General features: G+C 42.0%; 1 protein-coding gene across 3 annotated transcripts in view; it reads right to left on the reverse strand.

Moving 5' to 3' along the window:
• Window positions 1–5,328: 5,328 nt before the first annotated feature.
• rubcnl (rubicon like autophagy enhancer) overlaps window positions 5,329–27,117 on the reverse strand; it is a 49,587-nt gene continuing 27,798 nt past the window's right edge. For 2 of the 3 annotated variants that reach the window (XM_039818883.1, XM_039818884.1), the window contains exons 4-17: window positions 20,829–21,055; window positions 20,166–20,263; window positions 18,310–18,616; window positions 15,476–15,521; window positions 15,266–15,371; window positions 14,159–14,295; window positions 13,515–13,579; window positions 13,335–13,374; window positions 12,303–12,380; window positions 11,624–11,744; window positions 9,016–9,077; window positions 6,982–7,135; window positions 6,553–6,643; window positions 5,329–5,758 (exon numbers count right to left, since the gene is read on the reverse strand). In XM_039818883.1, coding sequence (XP_039674817.1) covers window positions 5,655–5,758; window positions 6,553–6,643; window positions 6,982–7,135; window positions 9,016–9,077; window positions 11,624–11,744; window positions 12,303–12,380; window positions 13,335–13,374; window positions 13,515–13,579; window positions 14,159–14,295; window positions 15,266–15,371; window positions 15,476–15,521; window positions 18,310–18,616; window positions 20,166–20,263; window positions 20,829–21,055 — 1,636 coding nt within the window. In that variant the 3' untranslated portion in view covers window positions 5,329–5,654. Of the gene's footprint in view, window positions 5,759–6,552; window positions 6,644–6,981; window positions 7,197–9,015; window positions 9,078–11,623; window positions 11,745–12,302; window positions 12,381–13,334; window positions 13,375–13,514; window positions 13,580–14,158; window positions 14,296–15,265; window positions 15,372–15,475; window positions 15,522–18,309; window positions 18,617–20,165; window positions 20,264–20,828; window positions 21,056–27,117 lie in introns of those variants that run through there. The other variant, XM_039818885.1, reaches the window with a different exon arrangement.

Genomic DNA, 27,117 nt, shown 5'->3' on the forward strand with positions numbered 1-27,117 from the left:
TATTACGATTAAGTCCTGTCGTAATAAGCCACGGGCTCGCCATTGTCGCCAACTCTCCACTTGTTATTAAAAATGTCTTCTTTTACTTTTCTATGAATGATCCTCATCTTTTTGTCAGTTGATTGTTTTAGCCGGCCTCTTCACCCCAGTGATGTGCCGCCACATTTTTTAGCTCAGTTCTAGGAAATCACAGACTTGGTTGAAATGTGAAAAGAACAACAGTAAGTGGCAAAAAACAACTGAGTCACTCAATTCTCATTGGCTACCAGCCAACGTGGCAGATTGAGAGTTTTACCCGCCAATGGCAAAGTTCACCTCCATTTGGCACCTGGTTGCCCTCTCCCTGTTTCCTCCCAGGGTCACAACTCACCTGTTTTTCCCCAATTTATGTCAAATTATCACACCGTTTTTTTTTTTTGGTCATCTCAACCTGTTTCTGTCACTGCACAGCAAGTTTAAACCCTACAACTCTTAACGTCTACTTTTCTATCCAGACAACAATAAACAAGCCATAGGGGCAAATTATTCTATAATTTAACCTAAAATGTTGCAGTGTACTTATTAATTTATTTTCATTCTTTAAAAGCTACCAGAAGTGCAGGAAACAAGTATTTGAAACCGAGAGACAGAAGCCTGCTTTGGTTTCGAAGTCTTTGTGAATTGTTGAGGTATCAAAGTTAGGGAGAATGGCTGCAGTCCATCAGTGTGACTCTAAGAAACACCATACAAACAGCATACAAAAAAAACATGGAAAAGACAAAAGACAATTTGAAAGGGTTTTGCACATAAGTCTGTTGTAGCTTGAAGAAAGAATTCACTCTTTAATTTCCACAGGAAACATGAAATATTTGCAATTGAACACGTGAGTTTGTATGAAAGCTCTGCTCCACAACCTGGCTCTCTTTAGCATGTTCCAGTCTCCTCTGAATCTTCCAAAATTTGCTCCCAGATCTCCAGTGCTTCCATGGGCCCTCTAGCACCTCTTTGGAGTCAAGCAAGTTGCCCGCTAGCCACCTGGTTGATTTCCTGCTGACTATTCTGATTCTCGGCCTGCGAGCATAGTCCAGCAATTAGCAAGCCTCGGTCCTTCCCACCTCACATCTATCATCTCCATTACAGTCTGATTGAATTTGGCTGGCGCAGTCTTGTCGTTAAGCACTAAAAAAATAACACCATTGGACGTTAACTAGGGCTGAACGATTTTTTGAAAATAATCTAATTGCGATTTTTTCCCCAAATATTGCGATTCGATTCGATATTCGATTATTTTTTAAGCTCTTTGTCTTCTGTATTATTCAACAAAGACAAACAATAAATCATTGTATAGTATGAACAACACACAATTACACACTAGACAGTTAAATAAGTAAAAACACATACATACATACATATACATATATATATATATATATATATATATATATATATATATATACACACATACATATATATATATATATATATATACATACACACACATATTTTTTTACAGTGCACAGAGGAGGGCGCTCCGCCCTCCCCTCGTGAAGTTGCGTGCCGACACCGTCAACACTGCACTTGCTCAGAGAGGCTATCGTTACGTTAGTTGCTGTGGTCTTGCCGTGGGATTAACTGTACTAATAAAACCGTTGAAACACCGCCGCGGCCACGCTGCTGTGAAAGCTCCCCAAACCGTCATTTATCAGTCTGATTGTTACCCCTCTCAGTGGCAGCTCCTCCACCCATATCTTTATATCTTTATAACGGAGCTAACCGCTAACCGGAGCTAACCGCTAATCAGAGCTATCTCGTTGCCAACCGAGCCTTCAGTTCTGCGTGCCTGTATCCATTAACTGCATGTATGGACTCGAGCCCAAACAAAACCCTTCATTTTATTAAAATGGCTGTAAAAGTTTTAAACTTCAACTCAGAATAGTTTGAATGACAGAGATCAGCTCAAGGTACAGTGTAGCGTTAAGCGTGCTAAGTTGATGCTTTCTCTGCGTAGTGCAGACTGATTTTTTCGCCCGAAGTCTTCAAATCGGAGACCAAATCGCAGCCTTTGCGACATTAGAAATCGCATTTTAACATATCGCGATATTATCGCAAATGCAATTAATCGTTCAGCCCTAACGTTAACCACCCACCCTGCAGGATCAAAACATCCAGTAGTAGAACCAGTAGGATAATAAAGGGTCCAACAAGTCTTTCAAACCATATGACAATATAGTTGTTTTATCCCTACCCTCTAATACGACCCATAGGAGCATTACATGAATTAACGCCCTGTTGTTGGCAAGAAAAACGGGCCCCACTACTTTTATTTTCAAACAGGACACGGTCCTGTGTTTGTTTGACCCAAACCACCACCCCCAACCTGCTTTCTTACACGGAATTTGGGTCTTATACTTTGTGTCCTTATGTAATTCTTTGCTCAATTGCTATGGCCCCTTCCGTACATTCTGTTTTAGCCGGCCTCTTCACCCCAGTGATGTGCCCGCACATTTTTAGCTCAGTTCTAGGAAATCACAGACTTGGTTGAAATGTGAAAAGAACAACAGTAAGTGGCAAAAACAACTGAGTAACTCAATTCTCATTGGCTACCAGCCAACGGTGGCAGATTGAGAGTTTTACCCGCCAATGGCAAAGTTCACCTCCATTTGGCACCTGGTTGCCCTCTCCCTGTTTCCTCCCAGGGTCACAACTCCCCTGTATTTCTCCCAATTTATGACAAATTATCTCACCGTTTTTTTTGGTCATCTCAACCTGTTTCTGTCACTGCACAGCAAGTTTAAACCCTACAACTGTTAACGTCTACGTTTCTATCCAGACAACAATAAACAAGCCATAGGGGCAAATTATTCTATAATTTAACCTAAAATGTTGCAGTGTACTTATTAATTTATTTTCATTCTTTAAAAGCTACCAGAAGTGCAGGAAACAAGTATCTGAAACCGAGAGACAGAAGCCTGCTTTGGTTTCGAAGTCTTTGTGAATTGTTGAGGTATCAAAGTTAGGGAGAATGGCTGCAGTCCATCAGTGTGACTCTAAGAAACACCATACAAACAGCATACAAAAAAAACATGGAAAAGACAAAAGACAATTTGAAAGGGTTTTGCACATAAGTCTGTTGTAGCTTGAAGAAAGAATTCACTCTTTAATTTCCACAGGAAACATGAAATATTTGCAATTGAACACGTGAGTCAGGAGATAATTCTCTGTGGATTTGTGACTGGCAGCAACCCCTCTCACATTACACATGCTAATTGAATCCCCTTTTTATTTAAAAGAAATCAAAAAAATTCCACTTGATTAAATTATTGCATTCTCAGACACAATATCAACTGAAAAAACAGTCCTGTTCAGTAATGATTACATCATATGTTAATGAGTTCATGCTGATGCTTGTTTGTCTTCACACCTCTGCTGGCAGTGACACCTCATTGGTCGAGATGTCATCACCTGACTAACCCATGCAGGTGTGAACAAACTTCCTGTCCAGAGGGGTTCAGCACACCACCTTTAGGAGCCACTAATGGGCTGCAAAACATTGTTCATAGAGAGGCAAATCAAATCTCACGGGACCTGTTGGGAACTGTTTGTGTGTCTGACGATGCCCACTATACACAACAAAGTAAATGGTCATTTAGCCCATCAAACACTGATCTATTGGGAGATGAGTTTGGCACTTCAGTTTTAGCTCTGCTAATTAAGACATCATACAGTAGCATTCACATTAACTTTGCCTCTTTAAACTTGCTGAAGACTACTTTGTTTGAATGCAGTTTTTCATTTTAGTACCATATGGTTGTAAGCAGGGCCTGAAGTTAACTTTTTTGGCCACCAGCCACACAGGCTTTTTACCAGACAATGTTTGGCTCAAAGGAAGCACCAGCATTGTTCTTGAATTTGTTAAGAATACACATTTAAGTGTTGTCAAGTTATTACGATTAAGTCCTGTCGTAAATAAGCCACGAAGCTCGCCATTGTCGCCAACTCTCCACTTGTTATTGAAAATTTCTTCTTTTACTTTTCTATGAATGATCCTCATCTTTTTGTCAGTTGAATGTTTTAGCCGGCCTCTTCACCCCAGTGATGTGCCGCCACATTTTTTAGCTCAGTTCTAGGAAATCACAGACTTGGTTGAAATGTGAAAAGAACAACAGTAAGTGGCAAAAAACAACTGAGTCACTCAATTCTCATTGGCTACCAGCCAACATGGCAGATTGAGAGTTTTCAGCCCGGTCTCATGGAAGTTCGTGTAAATGTGACGTTATTTGAATCTATTGATACGTGTTCACGGAGACGTTTTTGTCGTTTTTTACGTGGCGGACAACACTAAAATGTGAAGTAATTATTTTCAATGGGAAGCATATTTCGTGGCCACAGAACGAAATTGTAGGGAGTAATATAAAAAGCCGAAAATCCGCATAGGGAGGTTGGTCGGGGTGGTGGATGGGTCAAACAACACAGAACTTTCACCCGGGCGAGGGGGGATCGCGCCCCGTTTGCGGCGCTTTGTTTCCCTGGGATGGCGTCCCTGCGTGTGGCGTTTTGTCCCGCGTGTTACTGTGGCGTTTCCCCCCGGCGTTTAAGGCGCCCTTCCCCGGGGTTTTTAAGAGCGCCCTTTCCCCGTAAGTTTTTCCTAAACCCAACCTCCGCCATCCCGTTTGTGGGGCGTCCCCAGCGGGCCGCCGCCCGTGGGCCGCTCGCGGCGCCCCGGCTTATGGAGCGACCTTTTTCGGCCCCCGCCGTCCTTTCCCGAGAAAATAACGTGACAGTTACACGTAAAAATAACGTGACAGTTACACGTAAAAAACGAGAAAAACGTCTCCGTGAACACGTATCAATAGATTAAGAATAACGTGGACATTTACACGAACTGCCGTGAGACCGGGTTGGAGTTTTACCCGCCAATGGCAAAGTTCACCTCCATTTGGCACCTGGTTGCCCTCTCCCTGTTTCCTCCCAGGGTCACAACTCCCCTGTATTTCTCCCAATTTATGACAAATTTTCATACTTTTTTTCCTTTTTGTCATCTCAACCGGTTTCTGTCACTGCACAGCAAGTTTAAGCCCTACAACTCTTAACGTCTACTTTTCTATCCAGACAATACAGCTACACCAAATGTTTTTTTGTGGCATGCATGTGACTCGAAAGAGAGCTGAGTCCTCCTCAGACAGAGAGAAATATGAAAAGTACTAAGAGAGAGAAATCCTCAAGCCAGACGGGCAAATTATTCTATAATTTAACCTAAAATGTTGCAGTGTACTTATTCATTTGTTATTTTCATTCTTTAAAAGTCGCCAGAAGTGAAGGACACAATTATCTGAAACTGAGAGACAGAAGCCTGCTTTGGTTTCGAAGTCTTTGTGAATTGTTGAGGTATCAAAGTTAGGGAGAATGGCTGCCATACAAAAAACACCATACAAACAGCATACAAAAAAAACATGGAAATGACAAAAGACAATTTGAAAGGGTTTTGCACATAAGTCTGTTGTAGCTTGAAGAAAGAATTCACTCTTTAATTTCCACAGGAAACATGAAATATTTGAACACATGAGTTTGTATTCCCTGATTTTGAAAAGGGGATGGTCACAGAAATGCATCAGTGCTTTATGTGAAACAGAGATAAAAAGTAATGCAGATGAATCATAGCTGCAGCCGTTCAGATGTCACTTCACAAATCCATCTTGACATTTTTTCCGTGATTGGATCCGTGCACATTTGGGACACTTCTTTTCCACAAAGCAACGTTTGTGAAAGCAGGCCCTGCACACTGTAAAACAACAAGCAAAATTAATACAGTTGATAATTTCATAACTACAATAATGATGTACCTGCTTGCAAGGCAGGAAGTAAGATGTAGTGTTAGAGTGCCAGATTTTTGCCTAAGGAGTGGATTGGGGGGGTGGATGTGATAAACAAACGCAGGACTGGCTTGATTGGAAACTTAGACGTAGTCATACTTTCGAGTCTCCAGTTAGATTCTAACCCTAACCCTAAACCCCCAGTTAATAAACCCCCAGTTAAATTCTAACCCTAACCCTGAAACCCCAGTTAGATTCTAACCCTAACCCTAAACCCCCAGTTAATAAACCCCCAGTTAAATTCTAACCCTAACCCTGAAACCCCAGTTAATAAACCCCCAGTTAAATTCTAACCCTAACCCTAAACCCCCAGTTAATAAACCCCCAGTTAAATTCTAACCCTAACCCTGAAACCCCAGTTAATAAACCCCCAGTTAAATTCTAACCCTAACCCTGAAACCCCAGTTAGATTCTAACCCTAACCCCTAACCGCAATCTCCAGTTAGCTTTTAGCACTGACTTAATATAGGGCCCTATGGAATCTGTTTTATAGCGTTTTTAAATTCTCAATTTCGCGAATCTGTCTATGTCTCGTTATCACAGAAACTATCGGGCTGTTCATTAACGCTGCAATCAGTCTGTTACTGTCCCCAGCTGGACCCTCATTGGAAAAAAAACATGACTATTCACCGTGCTAAACAACCTTTCTAGGGGGTAACCCTGTCCTTTACTTTAAAAGTAACAACCATGTGTCAGTGCTTACCTGGACAGCGCTTACACGTGTCACTCTGAAAAGGAAAGATGATGTCTCTTTCCCTGCAGAACTCACAGATAAAACCTCTGGCCAGACACAACTGTGTGAAAAAAGTCAGAAGGATGGTTCAGATCAGAGAGGTTTGATTCCACAGTGAGGGCACGGACAACAGCCTCTCAAACAACAAACAAGTATGTGATCTTTCACACCTGAGAATCTCTATTTGCTACAGAAGGCCGTGACATACATAATGCATTTATGTATATAGTGAATCCGATATCATCCTCATAAAAACACCAAAGTCACACAATAACACAAACTAACTAGATATCAGATATATAGCAGATATATACTCTATAAATCATTAAGATTAAGGAACAAAAATAAAATACTATAATAGAAATATACTGGATGTTTTTTGTAGATTTCCGTGCTGACCTCACAGTTTTCAACATGGTCGATGGCAGAGTGTAGCAGCGCTCTGGCCTGGGCCATAAACTGACCCTTCTTCACCCTCAACAGGTCCTCCATGGAAAAGAGGTGTGGCTGCTCCGTCAGGTGAGCAGGAAGCTGTTCAAACTCCGCCATCACCCTGAGACACAAACACACTGAAACTCCTTCCTCGTGATGGCACATATCTTGTCCATGGGCTTCTGGTTGAACGTGAATATTTAGTTTGTGTTGAAGAGGCTGTCTGAGTCCTTCACAACAGATCAACACAGACCTCCCACGGCAAACTTTCCCAAGTTTTTTTAGTTCCAGCAGCAATTACGACGTTTATAGTGGTGATCGCCCATTAGTGGCCGTAGTAGTTATGACTTGTGTTTAAAACCGGGACCGTTACATTCTCCATTTTAGATATGAGGATGCCACCACTAGGGGCGCTAATTTATGAAACGCTCCCGTGGGTCGTACAAGAGGATAGGAACAATCAATTGATGTGGTCGCATGGTTTGGAAGACTTGTTGGCAAAACACTATTGGACTCTTTAAAATATATCATTTGGAGAAGAAAAATTGTTAGGAAAGCATGCACTGCTTCAATATGACGGAGCATTAGGGCCACATCAAGGGGAAACAATTACGATTTTTTTATTAATTTTGCATTTCGAGAATAAAGTTGAAATGACGAGAATAAATTCAACTCCTTTATCACTTAATCACATTAGAGCCATGTAGGCAACATCATAGATATGGGTTACATACTTGGAGTGCTCACAGGAGCTCCACTCCTTCAGGATCAAACACTTTGATCAATTGTCTTGTTGTGTCCTGTGATGCAACATCTCCTCTCTGTATTGTGCGTAGGTGTAACCATCAGTACCCATAATGCATCTGTCCATACAAGTTATTTCAGTTTGCAGGAATACGACCACCTCTTCCAATTTTGTGTGCTTTCTCCTTCTGAGCAGACGCAATTTTCGGCACAATCTCTTCAAAGTCCTAATACTTACGATACATGATACTGTGTTTATGCGCTAAAAGAGAAAGAATTTCCTTGTTATTAAAACAGATTCTGAAGTATAATTTCACAAGTTCATATCGGCCTTCACAAGGCATTTTGTAGAAGACTATTAGTTTGGTTTATTCTCAAAAGTCCGACTTGATTCTTGAAATATCAACTTTTTTCTCGACATGTCGACTCTATTCTCGAAATGGTATTTTCAAATGTACAGCACCTATAAACATATCTCGTCATGTTGACTTTATTCTCGACGTTTCGACTTTATTCTCGAAAAAGTATTTCAACTTAATTCTCGTCATGTTGACTTCATTCTCGCCATTTCGACTTAATTCTCAACATTTCGACTTTATTCTCGACATGCAAAATAAATAAAAAATCTTCCCCCTTAATTTTTTTCCCCTTGATGTGTCCCTAATCCTCCGTCGTAGCTTCACTGATCAAGTGACAGAGACAGACACCTGCAGAGGCAGGCTGCTCCCTGTTTTAGAAAAGTTCCTCTCTTTTTTTAAGAGGTCTGGTTGTCAGTGGAGAAGGAAGTACTCATACTTCACTTAAGTACGGGTAGAAATACTACAGTTTAGTAAAAGTACAAAATGTTTTGTGTAAAACACGAAGAACTGGAGAGATTGTTGGAACTTATTGTCTTTGTGAAAATAACATGGTGCTCTTTGGTATAGGAGGACATTAACAAATCCAGTGAGCATCAATAAAAAATCCAATCCTCTTTAGACAAAAAAAAGGTAAAATGCTTTTATTACATTCTAACTAGAATAAGTTTAAAAACATAGCATGTTTGTGTGTTTTTGTGAAACAGAGGCATGCATCTCTCTGTGCCCAGGATCTTTTTTTGATGCTGCCACTGGATGGCGCCAAAGTTGAACTGTTTTTAAATCCTACACTCAGTGGCCATGTTACTGTAGTTCACAATCTCTAAACAAGTACAGTACTACAACATTATATTTCATCCAAAGGTTGTGGAAGATATATAAACATAAATGTTCTGTGTACCTTCCAGATAATCTGCAGGCTGTCAGCAGCTTCTTGATGCCGATCAGCTGATCCTGCACCTCCTGAAGAAGAGAGGAACAGGAGGAAGGAAGGAAGGAAGGAAGTTAAGGAGAGGACAGTCAATAAAATTACCGAATAAAGTTAATGGTGCTGTTGTGTTCTCTGTGTTGGACCTGCTTTGAAGTGATTCAAGAACATTTTACTGACTTTTTGCCAGAGATGGAAGAATTACTCTCTTAAATAAAAGTACAACAATATGAAAGCATTACAAGTTAAAGTCCAGCATTCAAATGTCTGCAGTGCTTTAGTAAACGTACAGAAGTATTATCAGTATCAGTATCAATATACTCAAAATATTGCAGTAAAACCTGTAAAATGTCTCTTGTGACATTAGATAATAATATATTGTAATATTAAACGACCCAAAATTGCAAACATGTTTCTACTGAGGTGATCAACCCAATTGCAGAAAATGTAATCTAGATCCGAGTGCACAGATGTGATGCTGAGGCATTAACTTTGATATTGCGGTTTCACAATATTTTTTAGTGTACTGTCATGCGCTTTTCATTTCATTTTCTTTCATCTTCGGCCTTTTGCAGTTTGACTACTGTATTGTTCTACAAGTGCCTAAAATACAGACATTCAATATTGTAGTACTCACACTACTTGCAGTGTACAAGATGTTCACTGTACAAGTTGTGATATACATTTTGTTTTCATTGCAAAATGTGTTTACTGCATGAACTATCAGACTGATAGACTGTCACTCCCATCCTCAAAAAGCCCAATGCTGATCCTGATGATTTGAACAACTTCCGTCCCATCTCCAACCTTCCATTTGTCTCCAAGATACTGGAGCGGGTCGTGGCAAATCACCTACATCAACATCTCAAATACAATGACCTGTATGAGCATTTCCAGTCTGGTTTCCGTGATAAACGCAGCACTGAAACAGCATTGGTGAAAAATCACCAACGACCTACTCTGTGCAGCTGACTCCTGCCTACTGTCCATCCTCATCTTACTCAACCTGAGTGCTGCCTTTGACACCATCTCACATCCCCTCCTCATTGAATGTCTGGCCAGCATTGGTATCACAGGTGGTGCACAGGTGGTTTTGTTCTTACCTCAAGGTCAACAGTTTGTTCACCTCAAACACTATAAATCAGCTTGTGCGACTGCACCACAGGGTGTCCCCCTGGGGTCAGTGCTTGGTCCTCTCCTCTTCGTTATATACCTCCTTCCCCTGGGCAAGATCATGAGACACCACAAAATACACTTCCACTGCTATGCTGACGACACTCATCTCTACCTCTCCACAAAACTATCTCCCCTTCCTCCCACCTCACTCAGCAACTTTCTTCAAGACATTCAAAACTGGATGAAAACAAACTTTCTGAAACTTAATGGCAATAAGACAGAAGTCGTGCTCATTGGTTCCAAATCCACTCTTTCAAAACAGCATGACATCAACATTACCATAGATGAGATCTTGGTCCCTCTGCCAACTCAAGTCAAAAGCTTTGGTGTCATTCTGGACAGTTCCCTTTCATTCGAATCCCAGATTAAAGCAATTACCCGGACTTCGTTTTTTCACCTCCGCAACATCTGCAGGCTCAGACCCTCACTGTCACAATCCAGCACTGAAACCCTAATTCATGCCCTCAGACTCCAACTCATTCAGAATTCTGCTGCTAGAATCCTCACTGGTACCAGATCATCTGAACATATCTCACCTATCCTTATCAATCTACACTGGCTCCCTGTGCACTACCGTATTGAATTTAAGAACCTCCTCGTCACCTACAAAGTACTCCATAATCTTGCACCCAGCTACATTACTGACCTCCTACCAGGCTATGTCCCTGCTCGCTCCCTCCACTCTTCCTTGACTGGCCTCCTTGTCACCCCCACATTCTGCCTCTCCACCATGGGGGCCAGGGCCTTCACCTGTTCTGCACCAAGTCTCTGGAATGCCCTCCCCTCCCACATTCGACAGGCAGACACAGTCAATTAATTAAAATTTTTTTTTAAAGACCTACCTTTTTAGTAAAGCTTTTAATCTTTAAGAATTCATAGCACTGCATCGCCATAGAAACCCTCCTGACACACTTTTTTTTACTGCTTTTCTGACGTTTCTTAGCACTTTTCAGATGCTATTTTGTTAAATGTATTTCTATGGAGCTAAATGTATTCTATTGTATTTCCTCCTTTTATACCCTCTTAAACATGTAAGATGTCCCTGTGTATCTAGAAAGGTGTCCGCCAAATAAAATGTATTATTATTATTATTATTATTATTATTATTATTATTATTATTATTATTGTTATTATTATTGTTATTAAATAAAGTTTTTTTTCTTTAATTACATGCCCTGGACACTGTGTTCTGTAGTGTTAAGTTATCGACCTGATAATCTGAAAGCATTGTTTGATTTTGGCAGCCAGCAGAGTCAGGTGTTTAGTGAATATAGTTTGAGAATTTGGTTTTGTGTTTACACTTTGGAGAAAATGGGTGAGGGTTTCAAGAAATGTGTATTAGCAATAGCGCAAATTTTTTTAAATGGGTCAAATTGACCCGAGGACAACACAAGGGTTAACTCACCCTGAACTTTTCGAGCTCCTTCACTCGGCTGTAGAGAGTCTTACCGACGCAGGTCAGGTCAAACAGCGGTTGCTGCCACACGGACTCCAGCAGCTGTTTGGAGAAATCACTCACAGGGTATCTGCAATATTCATATAATTATGAGAGATTTAATGAAGAGATAAATGAAACTCCATTATTATTGAATCATGTTATATAAATAAGCATGCTTTTATTATTAACATTTGTCTTGTAAATTAGTATTAATGGCATTGTTACTTGCTCTCAGGTCTTCTGTCAGATCCTTTATTTAGGATCCAAACAGTTGTGTGTTTAATGGTCTAATCATGTCAGCTGGACTTGTAGGCCGTTATATTGTTGGCTTGTTCATTTATAATAAAACCTCAGATTTTATAAACTACATGTGTTTTGTGTGCAGAAATCTTAATGTTTAAAGTAACTAGTAACTAAAGCTGTCAGATGAATGTATTGGAGTAAAAAGTACAATATTTCTCTCTGAAATGTAGCGGAGTAGAAGTAGAAAGTGGCATGAAAAGAAATGACTCAAGTAAAGTACAAGTACCTCAACATTTGAAATTAGGGACAGTACTTGAGTAAATGTATTTAGCTACATTCCACCAATGCATTTTAACTTCATGTTTGACTAATATTCATATCCATAATGTTGTTAGATTACTACCTGCCAAAGTCCCAGGAGGACAGAAGTCGACCTGGAATCACAGCCTCAGAGCCACCGTGGCAGCAGTCGCAGAAATACCTGACAGATGAATCACAAATTATTACAATCATTGGATTCAGCTTAATGATTTTGCTTAAAGACCAAAAGCACTGCACGCTAAACGAGAATACACGTAACCCTCGTGTTGTCTTCTCGTCCATGAACTACCTTTTTCATCTGTTCAAAATTAAAGAAACTTTTTTGATGATATTTTCGATGTTTTTTGTTGGGTTTGTGTTACGTTCTTGACTAATGTGTCACTTAAAGGTGCACTAGGTAAGCCTTATAAAACCACCTTTCTGTCATATTTGCTGAAACTGACCCTATGTTCCAGTAGAACTACATGAAGCAGGTCATTTAAAAAAACAAAATCTGTCTCCTCTAGCATCACCTACAGCCTGTAGCCCCTGTTCGGGGCTGGGGGGGGGGGGTCTAACTGTGTGTCAATCACTGCTCATGCGCACGCATTCATTCTCCCTTGTTGGGGGGAGGGGCTTAGGAGAACGTTTTGGGCTTTATCGGAAAGGGGGGAGGGACTGAGAAGTTGTTGATGTTAAAACATTTTGGCTAAGTCCTGGATCTTCACAGTCCTACCTACAGCACCTTTAAACGTACATTTTGTAAACCCACCCACAATCCATCCCTAACCCTAACAAAACGGTTTAACGCTGCGAGTGGAAAAGAGACACCAAATCCATCCCGACCCACAGCGTCAAAAAGTGATGCCAAGGGTCCCGACCAAGCGTGTTGAAAAATGACGCCAAAAGTGTTACCCAGAGCATCAAATATCGTTACGGATGGGACTACATTTTGAATGAGTTGAATGCCCCCGGCATCTCACTGAGAAGCTAAAGGGCCCTGACCAAGGGGTGTGACACCCTAGGAGTGAGACTTTTTTTTTGACCAAAAAAAAGTTAGTTGAGTCGAGTAGAGCCCTACCATACATTAGTATTCCTAATTTACTGTATGATACTATCAGATTATTCAACGTACCTGCCGAGATATTCACAATACCGCAGTTTCTTGATGTACCCTGGTGGCAGAGAGAGAGAGAGAAAGAGAGAGAGAGAGGCAGAACTCAGACAGGCTTTTTATAGCACCCTAATCTTTGCTTCAAACTGTACAGTGCCACCCTATCACACAATTTAAAAATGTTTCCAGTTCGATACTCACTGGGCTCCACCGCTGTCCCACAGCCTGCACACAGGAAGTGCTGCAGAGCCACAACCTCACTGCGTCTGGAGGAGGAAACAGTCAACTTTGAACATCCATATACTGTATCTATTCTCTTTTATTTATTTTTTTGTATTTGTATTGAGTATCGTCCGATGTAGTTAGGTTTGGGCATCGAGAACCGGTTCCAACCAGTTCCAAATAAAGTTCCAAAAACAATTTAATTGGAATCGTAAGTTTTTAAACGATTTCAATGAAATCGTTTTTTTAATGGAATTGTTTGGAAAATTTGGTTCTTTAATCCGATCATCATTGTTCCAAATTTACCACCCGCAAGTTTTGGTTTCCGTAGCCGCCCACGTCCTTCCAGACCCTTGTTGTGTCGCAGCCATGGAGCACAGAAAACAGCACTCTAAAAATGTGGCTTTAATTTACCTTGAAAAGGCCTGGTTAAACTAAATCACCATTCAATCAAAATAAAATGTTCTTCTTATCTGTGAAATAAGCACGTGACTCAATTCAACTCTAACCCTCAAATAATCAAAATCAAGAATCGCAATGAACTGGAATTGGAAGGAAGAATTGAGATTGGAATCCGAATTGTTAAAATCCAAACGATGCCCAACCCTAGACGAGGTGAGGACCTGTGTGTCGGCTGAGCAGTGAAGATGATCTGGAAGCGTGGCGGGGCCCAGCTCAGGGATCCTCTCATCCTGGTCCTCAGTCTGATCTCCTCTGCCATGCTTCCGCTGCTCACCACCACACCTCCAGTTCCTGGCAGCTGGCAAGACATTTAGTATTAAATGACGAGGCATTTTTCTTGATACAAAAGAAGTCAATTTGGTTGGTGCCCAAAAAGTTCGGTACCCAGCCCTAACCTCGAGGAATACAAAATAGTTCATATACAAAGAAATGTTTTTCATTTTTCACTCCCATGCTGATCCCACACGTTATTCTTAGCATGCTTACTGTAAGGTCACGCCTGCAGTTACCATTTATAACTACTAACTATAACATATTTAGTATGAGCAAAGGCTGACAAGACGTTTCAGAGGTATGCGCTTTCATGGACATGTCTAGCTGCTTTTGTGAAGCATTCGTAAATATGGCTATGTAAAGTAAAGCGCTGCAATTGGTATGTGTCCAACGTATTTATTATTGTCAGCTACACATTGACTGCTGCTGTATAAGAGCGGGAAGATCCACCTAGGGAGGAGGCCGGGGGGATGTTTGGCTCGTAACACACAGGGCTTTCAAGCTGGGGAGCTGAGTTCATATCCCGCAAAAAGTTAAGGAGAACTCATAAGACTTTCACCCAGGAAACGAGCACAATTATGTTCTAATCTCAACTAGTTATTTAGGAGTCTAAACTGACCTGTTTTCACCCTAACCCCCTAACCCCTAACCCCTAAACCTAACCCCTAAACCCAACCCCTAACCCTAAATCCGAACCCCTAACACCTAACCAGCATGACACTTATTTTGTCAGATGAAATTAATTGTAACAGCCTCTGAAATGACTGTCACCTCACGGTGCTCTGTACCTGGCACACAGTCACATTGTCAGCTAATGTAAACTGTTCAGACTACTAAAATTAACATTATGAGACCATCATGTGACTAGCCAGCTGTCGTCATCATTTCGTAGGGTATCATACAAGGCTGTCCATAGGAACGCGGTGTCTGGATTAAAACAGTTATAAAGCACGAGTGTCCACAGGTGACGTCTGGTCTCTGTGATGTGTTCTCACCTCCTGCAGGGAGCTGCGGAGGCTTTTCCTTCCACGCCGAGGCTCATGGGAGGGAAGCCAGCTCCTCCTGAAGTCCAGCACCAGCTGCTGGGCCAGCCACTCTGCACTGAATCATGAGAAACCACACATTGACGCACAAAATCTGAACTAAAGGTGTAGATTTGGACCGACACACGCTCATCATCGTCGTCATTCGTGTGTTTTTCTTACTTTGTGACAAAATGTGTCAGTGTCAATGTCCTGTCGACTACGTAGTCTGAAAAGAAAACACAGAATATTCAGGCATGTTTAAGAAGATTACATATCTGCAAAGTAACAAGTAACTAAAGTTATCAAATAAACATTGTGAATTTTAAAGAATTAAATAGGAGAGAATGGAACTACTCAAGTAAAGTACTAAAGTACAATACTTAGTTACTTTCCACAACTGGCGAAAATGCGACCATAGCTACTTTTCTATCCACCTGCTTTATGCACATAAGGATACAATGGATACAATACATAAGCAGTAAAATGCATCAAGTCCTCCAAACTGTACTATGATGTCGGTCGTTCATTCTTACCGTCTAATACAGCGGTTTTCCCCTGGGGGGCGCCAAAGAGCCACAGGGGAGGAGCGACACACGAAGAAAAGATAACTCTGTATGCAGCTCTATTGATATCGGTAATTGTGCGTGCGTGTATTAGCTTTAAAATGCATCGATTCCTTGTCCCAAGTCAACAGAAGTCAGCGTTAAGGGAGGAGACAGGACCCAGCAAAAATGTAGGGAATATGATCCTGAGTTTATTCCCTACGTTTTTGCTGCACCTTTGCCGCAGTGTGACAGAGACTGGGAGAAGTGCCGATCACGCGTTTCTGGTTGTCTGCGGAGAGCGAGTTCCCCCAGATCTCCACTAAGGTTATGAAAGTCCTAATCCCCTTCACCTCCACCTACTTGTGTGAGTGTGGGTTTTTTTCCGCACTGACCCTGATTAAAAACAAATACAGATCAAGGCTGCAGGGTGGAGGACGACTTGCGTTTATTTCTCTCTGCAGTGCAGCCCCGCATCGAACACCTCTGCGCATCAAAAGCGCGGCCTCACCACTGACACAGACGCGGCGTCCGCTGATTATGCCGGGGCTTCAGCCCCGAATGTTTTGAGTGTATTCCCGAATGTATTTTGAAAAGTTGACTGACAAATATGAAACCGGACGTCGCTTATGGCGTTTTTCCATTACATGGTACCTGCTCGACTCGCCTCGACTCTACTCGCCTCGACGCGCTGTGCGTCCGTTTTCCATTGCAGATTTTAGTACCGCCTCAGCGTGGCTGGTCGTCATAGCGACTGCCGTGGGCGTGGCTTAGTAGCGTTGCTTTTCCCCGACTCATTTCCTGGTTCTCCGTCTCCGTAAACAACATGATATCAAAGAGATAGTTAATGTTTACTGCTCCAGATCTCCCACCGTGGTCAGAAAGAACAGGGGAGACACTTTGTTTCTCTCACATATATATGACTCTAGAGTCGATACTCGCTTAGTTTCTCTCACATATATAGACTCTAGAGTCGATACCGCTTAGTTTCTCTCACATATATATGACTCTAGAGTCGCTACTGCTTAGTTTCTCTCACATATATATGACTCTAGAGTCGCTACCGCTTAGTTTCTCTCACATATATATGACTCTAGAGTCGATACTCGCTGCGGAGATAATCGCCGTCACTCTCTCACTTCTCCCTCGCTCACCAGCTCCCCACACACACACACACACATCACACATCACACACCAGCGCACCAGTATAACCATCAGGCCACTTGTATGCTACGGAGAAAGCTCTGCGTGGAGCCTCCGGCAGCAAAAAAACACCGCTGGCTAAACTATTTAAAAATGCCGTCTCTCGCTAGCAATGCAGTGATCAGTGACGATTCTTTCCGACCAGTCAACAGCCTGCAGGGTTTTCACGTCACCTTCTCGGCTCGCCTCGGCTCGCTTGGAACCTCGACTGAGGTGGTACTAAAAAAAGTACCTGTTAGCAGGTACCAGGTACTTTTTTTCGTAATGGAAAACCAAAAAAGGCGAGTAGAGTCGAGGCGAGTCGAGCAGGTACCATGTAATGGAAAAGCGCCCTTAGTGTCTACTCTCGCTGTAAAAAGCACATGTCTAAACCAGAGAACGGTTGCGGTTTTAAACACGTCATTTATGTTGTGAAACGGTCCCACGTGACACAGAACGTGATGTAGTTCCATTTGTTTCGTAAGGTTTAAAAATACCGGTTAATAAATTGCTGTTTGCAAATGGCGCTCTTATATTTCCTCACCTTACTTCCTGCTTTGCGTCATAACTACTGCTGCCACCAGAGGGCGCCGTAACTATGAACACAAAGATGAGCTGTAATTGCTGCTTGAACAAATTACCTATGGGAGTGTTTTCGGGGGGAGGAAAGTCTCTGAAAATTCCATAGCAAAGTAAGAAATAAAAAATACGATACTATTATAAAATTAGTCTATATCGACATCGCTCCACCTCCGGGTTTGTTCAGGTGCCGCCGGACATTTCCGCCACATGACCCTCTTTTCGGCCAGATGTCCATCACCTTCCTGTGTCTCTGTGTCGGGGTTCTAACCTCCGGCTGATTTGTGAGGACTGTGGTTAACTGCTCCTCAGATCTCTGCAGGGTAAATCCAGACAGCTAGCTAGACTATCTGTCCAATCTGAGGTTTCTGTTGCACGACTAAAACTACTTCTGAACGTACACACGTTCCACCAAAACTAGTTCCTTCCTGAGACTATTTTGCAGCGGCACTGTCATTGTGTCCGAGGCATAGCGCCGACCAATCAGACGATTCTGATTGGTTTAAAGAAATGCCAATAAACCAGAGCATGTTTCTCTCCCATCCAGGAATGCTGGTGTGGACTAGCCAGACCTTCTTCCGCAGCGCTGTGAAGAAGGTCTAGCAATGCAAGACTAATTAAAAAGTAATGATAAGAAAATGTTTTAAAAATCTCTCGGTTATAATCTTCTATATTCTGTTATTTCTAAATGTGCAGTGTAAATCATTTTACCTTCAAACCCGCTGTCATTGGAGAGGACAGAGAAAGTCTTTGGCAGATGTTCAGCTTCCTCTTCATCCTGCGTGCGTTGGTGTGTGTGCGCACAGGAGTAGTGTGTGTTTCCGTGTGATGTCTCGGTGTTGTCTTGTGTAGGATCGCCTGCACTGCAGATCTGCACGTGCCTTTGTTCGTCCTCTGCCGCGCTCCTGTGTCTGTCTCTGCACATGTCGCAGTGTGTCCACCCCTCACCGCTCAGACTCCACTTCACCGCTTCCAGCACCTCCAGCACCATGTCCACCACGACAAAATGAGCATTCTCCTGCAAGCACAGCCATTATAATATCAACATACGGACACTGGGTTATCCGGAGTCAGTGGTGCCGGCAGCAGTAATACTGTACGCACTCTGCGTACGTTGTTTTCTGTGAGACGTGCAACGCATCTAATGATAACACTGAGTAAAAGCGCACAGGAGCAACAGCAGCTCTGTTCTGCTCTCTGCTCTGTTCACAGTCATTATTTTCTCATTAATTTTACGTTATTTCACCAACAACCCGTCCACTATTAATCAGAATGCTCATTTTGACTCGATCCGTAGATAAACTGGTTGCTGGACGCTAAATTTCGCTAAATTTCGCTAAACCCGCGGACGGAGCTAGCATGTTTGAATCATGTGTGTGCCCAGATATGAGAGCTTTTTAACAAGCAGAGAAGCAGCAGCGCAACCTGCATTGTTTACATACATCCTTGTGTACTTTTACACATCCCCCCCACCCCAATATTTATATATGATAAACATACTACAGGCATCTCTGTAGATTTGCAATGTTCACTTCATGCTTACGGCCTTGAACTGCATCTTGCAGACGTGTAGCGTTCATTTCTGAAGACGAGCACAACCTACGCTCTAACGGAACGCAGGATACGCACGGCAGCCATCTTACGTACGCGAACACGTTAAAAGTAAGTATATCTGGGCCTTAAAGGACAAATCCGGCGCAAAATGAACCTAGGGGTTAATAACAAATGTGTACCGAGTCGACCCTTCTCTGGGATATGTTTTCATGCTAATCGAATGTGACCAGTTTTAGCACAAACCGCTAATTAGCTTATAACGCTAGTCGTCGGGGCACAAGGAAAGTAAAAATAAATCGCTATTTCTACACCACTAACAAGGCTCAAAATATCACCACACTTCCACGCTAGCATAATGAGGGTCCCTACATGTAAACCGAGGCATTGAGAACTTTGTAAGTGTACAGACAGTTTATTAAAAAGATAGTTTATGAAGACAGTATTGTACACGTATACAGGCAGGCGCCATCTTGGGAAAACAGTCACGACCAGCCGCATGACGAACGCCGTGCTTGAGCTATGTTACTGTGCAGCCCGGTCTCATGGCAGTTCGTTATATAATTACGTTATTGAATCTATTGAGTCGTGGACAGGACACGTACATGTCGTTTTTTAGGTGTGGCGATTACAAATTTTAAAGCAATGTATTTCAATGGGAAGCATATTTCGTGATCACAGAACGATGACGGTAGCGAGTAGTGTCGATAAGACGAAAGTCCGTGCAGGGAGGTTGGTCTGGGGGGGGTGGAGGATGGGTCAAACAACACGGGACTTTCACCACAGAGACCGGGGATTGCGTCCCGCGTGTGGTGTAGTTCCTTTCCTCGTTATTCTCTTCCTAACCACAACTGTCCCGTTATTGTGGCGTTTCATTTCCCCGTTGTGGCGTTTCATTTCCCTACAGTTGAAAATTGGCCGCCTGGTTAACACTGGCGCATTTACAGAAATGTTGATTAATGTGCATTGTCCTAATCAAAAATAAATAAATAAAGTAATAAAAACTGTAACTGTACCTTTTCCAGCTCACAACTGCTCTTAAAGATGTCTGCAGAGAATTTGGAGATATCACTGCTCCCTCTTTCTTTGCTGGGTTGGGTTGAGGTGGAGAGGCCTGGCAAAGCACACGCACACAAACAGACGCACCAACACACAGACAGACACACAGACACACACACAGACACAGACACAGACATGCATGCAAAAAAAAAAATTTCTCAATTAATGGAAGGTGTTTGGTCTATAAAATGTCACAGTTACATGTTACTGTCACAGAGAAGTGAAGAAATGAGAACATATTCACATTAACAAGCTGAAATCACAAGTACTTTTTTCCCATAATAAAATGACTCAAGGCTAACCCTTAGGTAAACCTATCCAAATAGTTGGCAATTAATTTAGTAGTTGACAGCTAATGGATTCATGTTTGCAGTAGGGATGCACCGAATCCAGGATTCGGCTTTGGATTCGGCTGAATATTGGGCTTTTTGACGGGGTTGGGTTTTTGCCGAACCTTAGAATCTTTTCCCATCGATTATAATTATTTTTCAGTAGGCATTGTTTCCTGTTAGTAGGGAGCAGGGAGTTGGGGAGAGGAGGGTTTCTGGGTAAACACAGAGGTCTCTGGGAAACACACAGTACACAGCCACTAAAGATACACCTGTAATGATTTCATCTACCTGATGAGTGGGGGGCATCAGAGCCTTGCCCCGGCTGTCCACTGAAGGGAAGCTGGAGACGGTTGGGATCTGTTGAGGCGGAGACACAGTGCGGCTTCTCGTCCTCCCGAGGGGACGGCTGGTGACAGAAGTTGGCTTTGGGTCCCACATCCTCCCCGCTGGTGTCTGCCAGGCGCCCACACTGGTCCAGAGACAGCGAACCAGAGGCAGGGGACTCTGAGCCGGAGCTATAAGAAGTTATGTTTCACTTTAGTCAGATTTTTGTCCTATCTGTCAGGGGAATAAACCTACAACCTCACACACTCCAGTTCTCTAAACCTTTGGGCCAGAATGTGTTTGTGTGAACTGAAAGCAGCAGTAGCAGCTGTTGATCTAAGAAAACCTGCTTGTAATTTCCTTTTTTTATATATTTCGCTGCATAACAATAAAACAGCCACAATAACTACTGACTTTTATAATTTTCTCTTTCAATTCCTGTTTCCTCGCAGCCTGGAGACTACCACAAAACTTTCAGGAAATCAGGTGTCAAAGACTGAAAGTCATGTACACTAAACTGTGAATTTGGAAACACCCTAATATGCAACATGAGGAAACAAGCTGGTCCAATGGTGCAGTCAGAACCACCTGGAGTTAAATGCCAAGAAGACCATGGAGATGACAGTGGACTTTCTGCTTCCTGCGATAGCTAAGGAAGTTCAATCTGCCTAAGGAGCTGCTGACCACTTTCTACTCAGCCGTCATCCAGTCTGCCATCTGCACCTCCACCACTGTCCGGTTTGGGTCAGCCAACCAAACGGGACAGGGCCAGACTGCAACGGACAATTAGGGCTGCAGAGAGGATCATTGGAGCTGACCTTCCCTCCATCCAGGACCTGTACCGGTCCAGGGTCAGGAAAAGGGCAGCAAAAATCTCTGCAGAGCCCTCACATCCTGGTCACAAACTGTTTACCCTCCTTCCCTCTGGTAGGCGATACAGGGCGCTGTTCTCCAAAACCAGCCGACACAGAGACAGCTTCTTTCCCCAAGCAGTCGCTCTGTTGAACACTCAGAAATAGCCCCCCACCCTCACACTGAACAAAGCCAATCACCACTGTTCACTGCTCATCTGCCTCATGTATATTTTCAATTTTACAATTACATAATTGTTATTAATATTACACCATTGCACTGAACTGCCTTGCACTGTATTTATATTCAAATCTTAAATCTCAGACCATACTGATATTGTAATATTCCTTCCCTCTCTTCAATTGTTATTGTATACTTTTTGTAAATTTCGAAATTCTACTGATTCAGTCATTTTATTTATTTTTCTCACTGTCCTTTGTGTTTAGTCTTTATATGTTAAGTGAGTGTCGTACTTTGAGAGCGAAGATTAACCGGAGTCAAATTCCTTATTTGTTTGCGCAAACCTGGCCGATAAAGCTGATTCTGATTCTGAAGAGGACAGTTATACTCTAGGCCACATGTGTCAAACTCAATTTGGGTTCACAATCAATTTTGGCCCACCTAGTTGTGTGCCAAACCAAAAACACAGGAAAGTGTTTTTTTAACTGCAATTATATGACATTCAAAGCAGAATATGTTAGATTTGCCGAATCTGAGAATCAGAAATTCTCCCAGAAGCAGAGAGAGAGTTTTCATATTCAGGCTGTGAAACAGGTTGTTGTTGTTAAAAAATATATATATATCATTGTTTTGCTTGATTTGCTAAATTGTATGATGGCTAAGGAACTCTTTTGAATTTTGTAGGGCTTCATGTCAACGAAAATTAGACAAAAAAAGTACAAAAATGTCGGAAAAAGCAACAAATTTACAAAAAGGTGACAAATGTCCGAGAAAGCCACAAAAAAGTTGCAACAAAAACAACAAAAATTAGGTAAAAAGCTACCAAAATGTTTTAAAAAAGTGACATGCGGTATCAAAAACACGTCAATAACCTCTCCATGTCTGGCCCTCAGTGTGATTCTCTTTTTCCAGTGTGGCCCTCTGGGAAAATGAGTTTGACACCCCTGATGGACACTTTACACTACACTTTACTACACTTTAACAGCAGAGAGATCATCCTTTGTGTTTTAAATGTGTCCGTAGTCCATTTTCACTCTGAGTTTCAGCAGTTGAAGCCAAACTGTGTTTGTAAATCCAGTACTGTGGCGCCATCCAGTGGTGATGTCAGAGCGGTGCGTATCAGTCCTCACAGGCCAAGCTTTATATTTTTCTAAGCTTTTAAAAGATGCTATGACCACATACAACCCCCACACAAAGTAACTTAAACTGGAAATATAATATAATGTATGAATATTATTCCAATGGCAACCTGAAGTTTAACAAACTGATTTGTAATTGGGGGTTAAAGTAAATTACAAATGTGATGCAACTGAAAGCTCCAGAACAGGAACTAAATGGACCTTGTAGAGAGTTTACATTACCGTTTTTTAAGATTGCTATGACAATTTTTTCAATACTTTTAACAACTTTCCTAAACTCTTAACACCGTTAGCACAACATCCGTCTGTGTAGGCTATTACAATTAAAGCGCCCATATTATGCTCATTTTCAGGTTCATAACTGTATTTTAAGGTTGTACCGGAATAGGTTTACATGGTTTAATTTTCAAAAACACCATATTGTTGTTGTACTGCCCCGCTCTCTCACTGCTGCAGATCCTCTTTTCACCTGGTTTCTGTTTTAGCTACAGAGTGAGACCTCTTTTCATCTTCTTCTTCTGTACTATCTTTGATTGCACCGCCGCATTCGCTCAGTAGCTCAGATGTAGAGCATGTCAGCTAGCTAGCTCTAGAGACAGTAAAAGAAAGGCTGTTTCTCCAACTTTGGTCAGTTACAAGGCAGGATTAGCTGGGAGACTTCTTCTAAAATGAGGGCTACATGGAAGTAGTTCTTTTGGGAGATTATGGTGAACTTGTGTGTGTTGTAGCAGTGCTTTGCTATTGAGAACGACGTAGCATGCTAAGCGTTAGCATTAGCGTTAGCATGCTAATGCTAACGGTTAGCATGCTAACGAGCTAACGTGTTGTTGTCCGCTCATTTTGGGACTGTGACGTCACAGTCCGAGCCGATTTTGAACAGCTCACCAGGAGACTGAAGGCAGGACACATTCAGAAACCGTATCTCACTCAGAACACCATGGATGGACTTTTTCAAAGTTTGTATGTGTGTGGAAGCACCAGAGACACAAAAGAACACCCCAAATCCAGAAAAAGTGATTTTTTCATAATATGGGCACTTTAACACATTTCTTGTTGCTCTGACACAAAATGAATACAGTTAACACACATTTAAAATGCTTGAACTTCTTTTACAAACAAGCTCCACCAAGACCAAAACAATGGATCTTTACTGCCAAATTTACAAATGCTTCCACACTGTATGTCAGAACAGATAACATCATGTTCTAAACCTAACTTATAGGCTAAAGTCAAAGCGAACAGCTGATCATATTGTATGTTTAAACACAAATATATCCCCTGTATTTTATACATGCATTTATTGAGAAACAGCTGATTGAGGTTATGCAAATAGATCAATCACAGCTGATTCCCTTCTAGGAAACACACTCAGGTGTTGAGGTTCTTTCAATCGCATGGTCATATGGTAGTACATACAGTTAGAGAGGATCTATTTAAACAATATACTGTACATGAACACAGAAAATAAGAACAATGCCTTCACGAGGGAGAGGAAGAGGAGTCTCCTTTTTTTTCATAAACCGTACATTCTATAAAGCTACTCTGAGATGGGTCATTCATTTTTTTGTATTGAATTTCTGCAGCAAAAGAAACTACAGTTTTTTCCAATCGCTATGACAATTCTTTCAATACTTTTAACAACTTTCGAAAAAGATGACCAAAATGTTGAAAAAACAAAAACAAATTGCATGGTCGACGGGAAGACAACACAAGGGTTAACGTTACAGTTTTTCACGATCGCTATGACAATTTTTTTCAATACTTTTAACAACTCTCCTAAACTCTTAACGCACCAACACACCTACAACACACGATTGGCAAAACAGTTCATTTCATGCTCTAAATCAGACTAAACTCCCAACACCGATTTTCAAAATACAATAATTCACTAACACAATACACAATGTCTACCAAAACAATGCAAACATGTCTCAAAATCAAATAATTCTTCCAAAACACTAACACATGTTCTCTCCCAACAGGAACATTTAGTCAATCATAGAACAATGTCATACAAAACGCTAACATCCCATGGAATTACAGTAACTGCATTATTTTATGTGTCAGCTCTGCCCTTATAACAACAGACAGAAGTGATTGTATTGATCATAGATTGTGTTTTGCACTGCAGTTTCTGTTGAAACCTTTACATTTTGTTTTGTTGGGTTTAGTAAATGCCAAAGGTGAAGAATCTTAATATATAATAACCCCTGTGTACCATTGATTTTATTGTTGCATGTGAATTGCCTTGCCGGTGTGGTTTTTTAAGTAATTGCATGTGTGGTTTTTAAGGATTTTAGTGTTTGAATGTTTAATTTAATCCTGTTGGCGCGCTCCCTGTTTTTATAATCTACTGCGCTGCATGCTCGGCTCATTATGAATGTGAACTGTTTGTTATGGTGGGGTTGATGTATATTTATGTACACATACCACTATGGCGAGACCGGCGCCCCTCCCTTTGACTTTGCGCCGCAACGGCCTGGACTGATGGGCTGAGTAAAGACAGGTGCGGAAAAACTGATGATGAACTGATGGCAGACAGGTGTGGCAGAGACCCGGGGGCAGTGAAAAGAGACAACGGAGAAGACGCGGGGAGAGCAGTGAAAGAGGGAGGAAGCGAGCAGCAAGGGCAGGAGTGGTAAAATGTTGGCCGCAGGTGGCGTGGGACTGGTGGCAGATAGGATAGAAACCGGCTGGGATCTGTGCTGACGCTCTATGGTCGCGCAGAAGGATGTGATGCAGTGAGACGTGTGATCGACAGCGGAACAGAAACCAGGAAGAAGGGGAAGACGGTCAGACAGCGAGGGATAGTCCGCGCCACCCCCCACCACTGAGGGGGGGGACAGGACAGCGCAGCATGCCCACAAGTGGAAGGAACACGGACGAGGAGGCAGGAACACGTAGCAGAAACAGACTGAGATGAGATGAGATGAGCATAGGCTACGGGCTGGAGCATCGACAGCCGGACGTAACGGAAGGAAGTGCAAACGAACGAGTGGGAGTGCAGATCGAGGACGTTGACAGAGGCCGGGCAGCAGGAGGGATGCAGCCACCTGAATGATGGATTCAACGCCGCGTTACAGAGGAGTAAAGGAAAGTCCTCTAGCTACCCCTCTCGAGCTGTGGAAAAGAACTGTCCTTGTGTGTTATGCTTGACTAAGAGCTGTCCTTATTTCTCCCCAGTGCCTCCAGTGTGGGTATCGCAACGCGCAATTGGTATAAGGGGGAGGCTACCCACGACAGAATCGTCCGCCCTCTCGTGACCTGCTTATTGAACAGACTATGTCACATGGACTTGGAAATTGTGTGCGAAGCACAGACTGACATTGTCGGCCTTTTGTTTATTACCTTTTTAAATTTAAAAGTGTTAAATTAAGTATTTATGTGGTTCTGGTCCATTACTGTCAGTGGAACAATTGATGGTATATTTTAAATAACCTCTGACACATCAGCTCACTGTTTTGTTTTTTTGTTGTTTTTTTGGGTGGACATAGTTTTACAGTTTTTCACACACGCTTGACAATTTTTTTTTCCAATATTTTTAACAACTCTCCTAAACTCTTAACGCCCAACAACACCTACAACACCACAATTAGCCAAAACAGTTCATTTCATGCTCTAAATCAGACTAAACTCCCAACACCGATTTTCAAAATACAATAATTCACTAACACAATACACAATGTCTACCAAAACAATGCAAACATGTCTCAAAATCAAATAATTCTTCCAAAACACTAACACATGTTCTCTCCCAACAGGAACATTTAGTCAATCATAGAACAATGTCATACAAAACGCTAACATCCCATGGAATTACAGTAACTGCATTATTTTATGTGTCAGCTCTGCCCTTATAACAACAGACAGAAGTGATTGTATTGATCATAGATTGTGTTTTGCACTGCAGTTTCTGTTGAAACCTTTACATTTTTGTTTTGTTTTTAGTACTTTTTTTTTTAAAGATTATTTTTTGGGCTTTTCCACCTTTTATTTGACAGGACAGCTCGTTGAGAGAGGGGGACAACATGCAGGAAATCGTCATACTGTAAGTCAGATTTGAACCCTGGACCTCTGCATTG

This window comes from Perca fluviatilis, chromosome 12, assembly GCF_010015445.1.
Source record: "Perca fluviatilis chromosome 12, GENO_Pfluv_1.0, whole genome shotgun sequence".
In the NCBI taxonomy this organism is placed as follows: domain Eukaryota; kingdom Metazoa; phylum Chordata; class Actinopteri; order Perciformes; family Percidae; genus Perca; species Perca fluviatilis.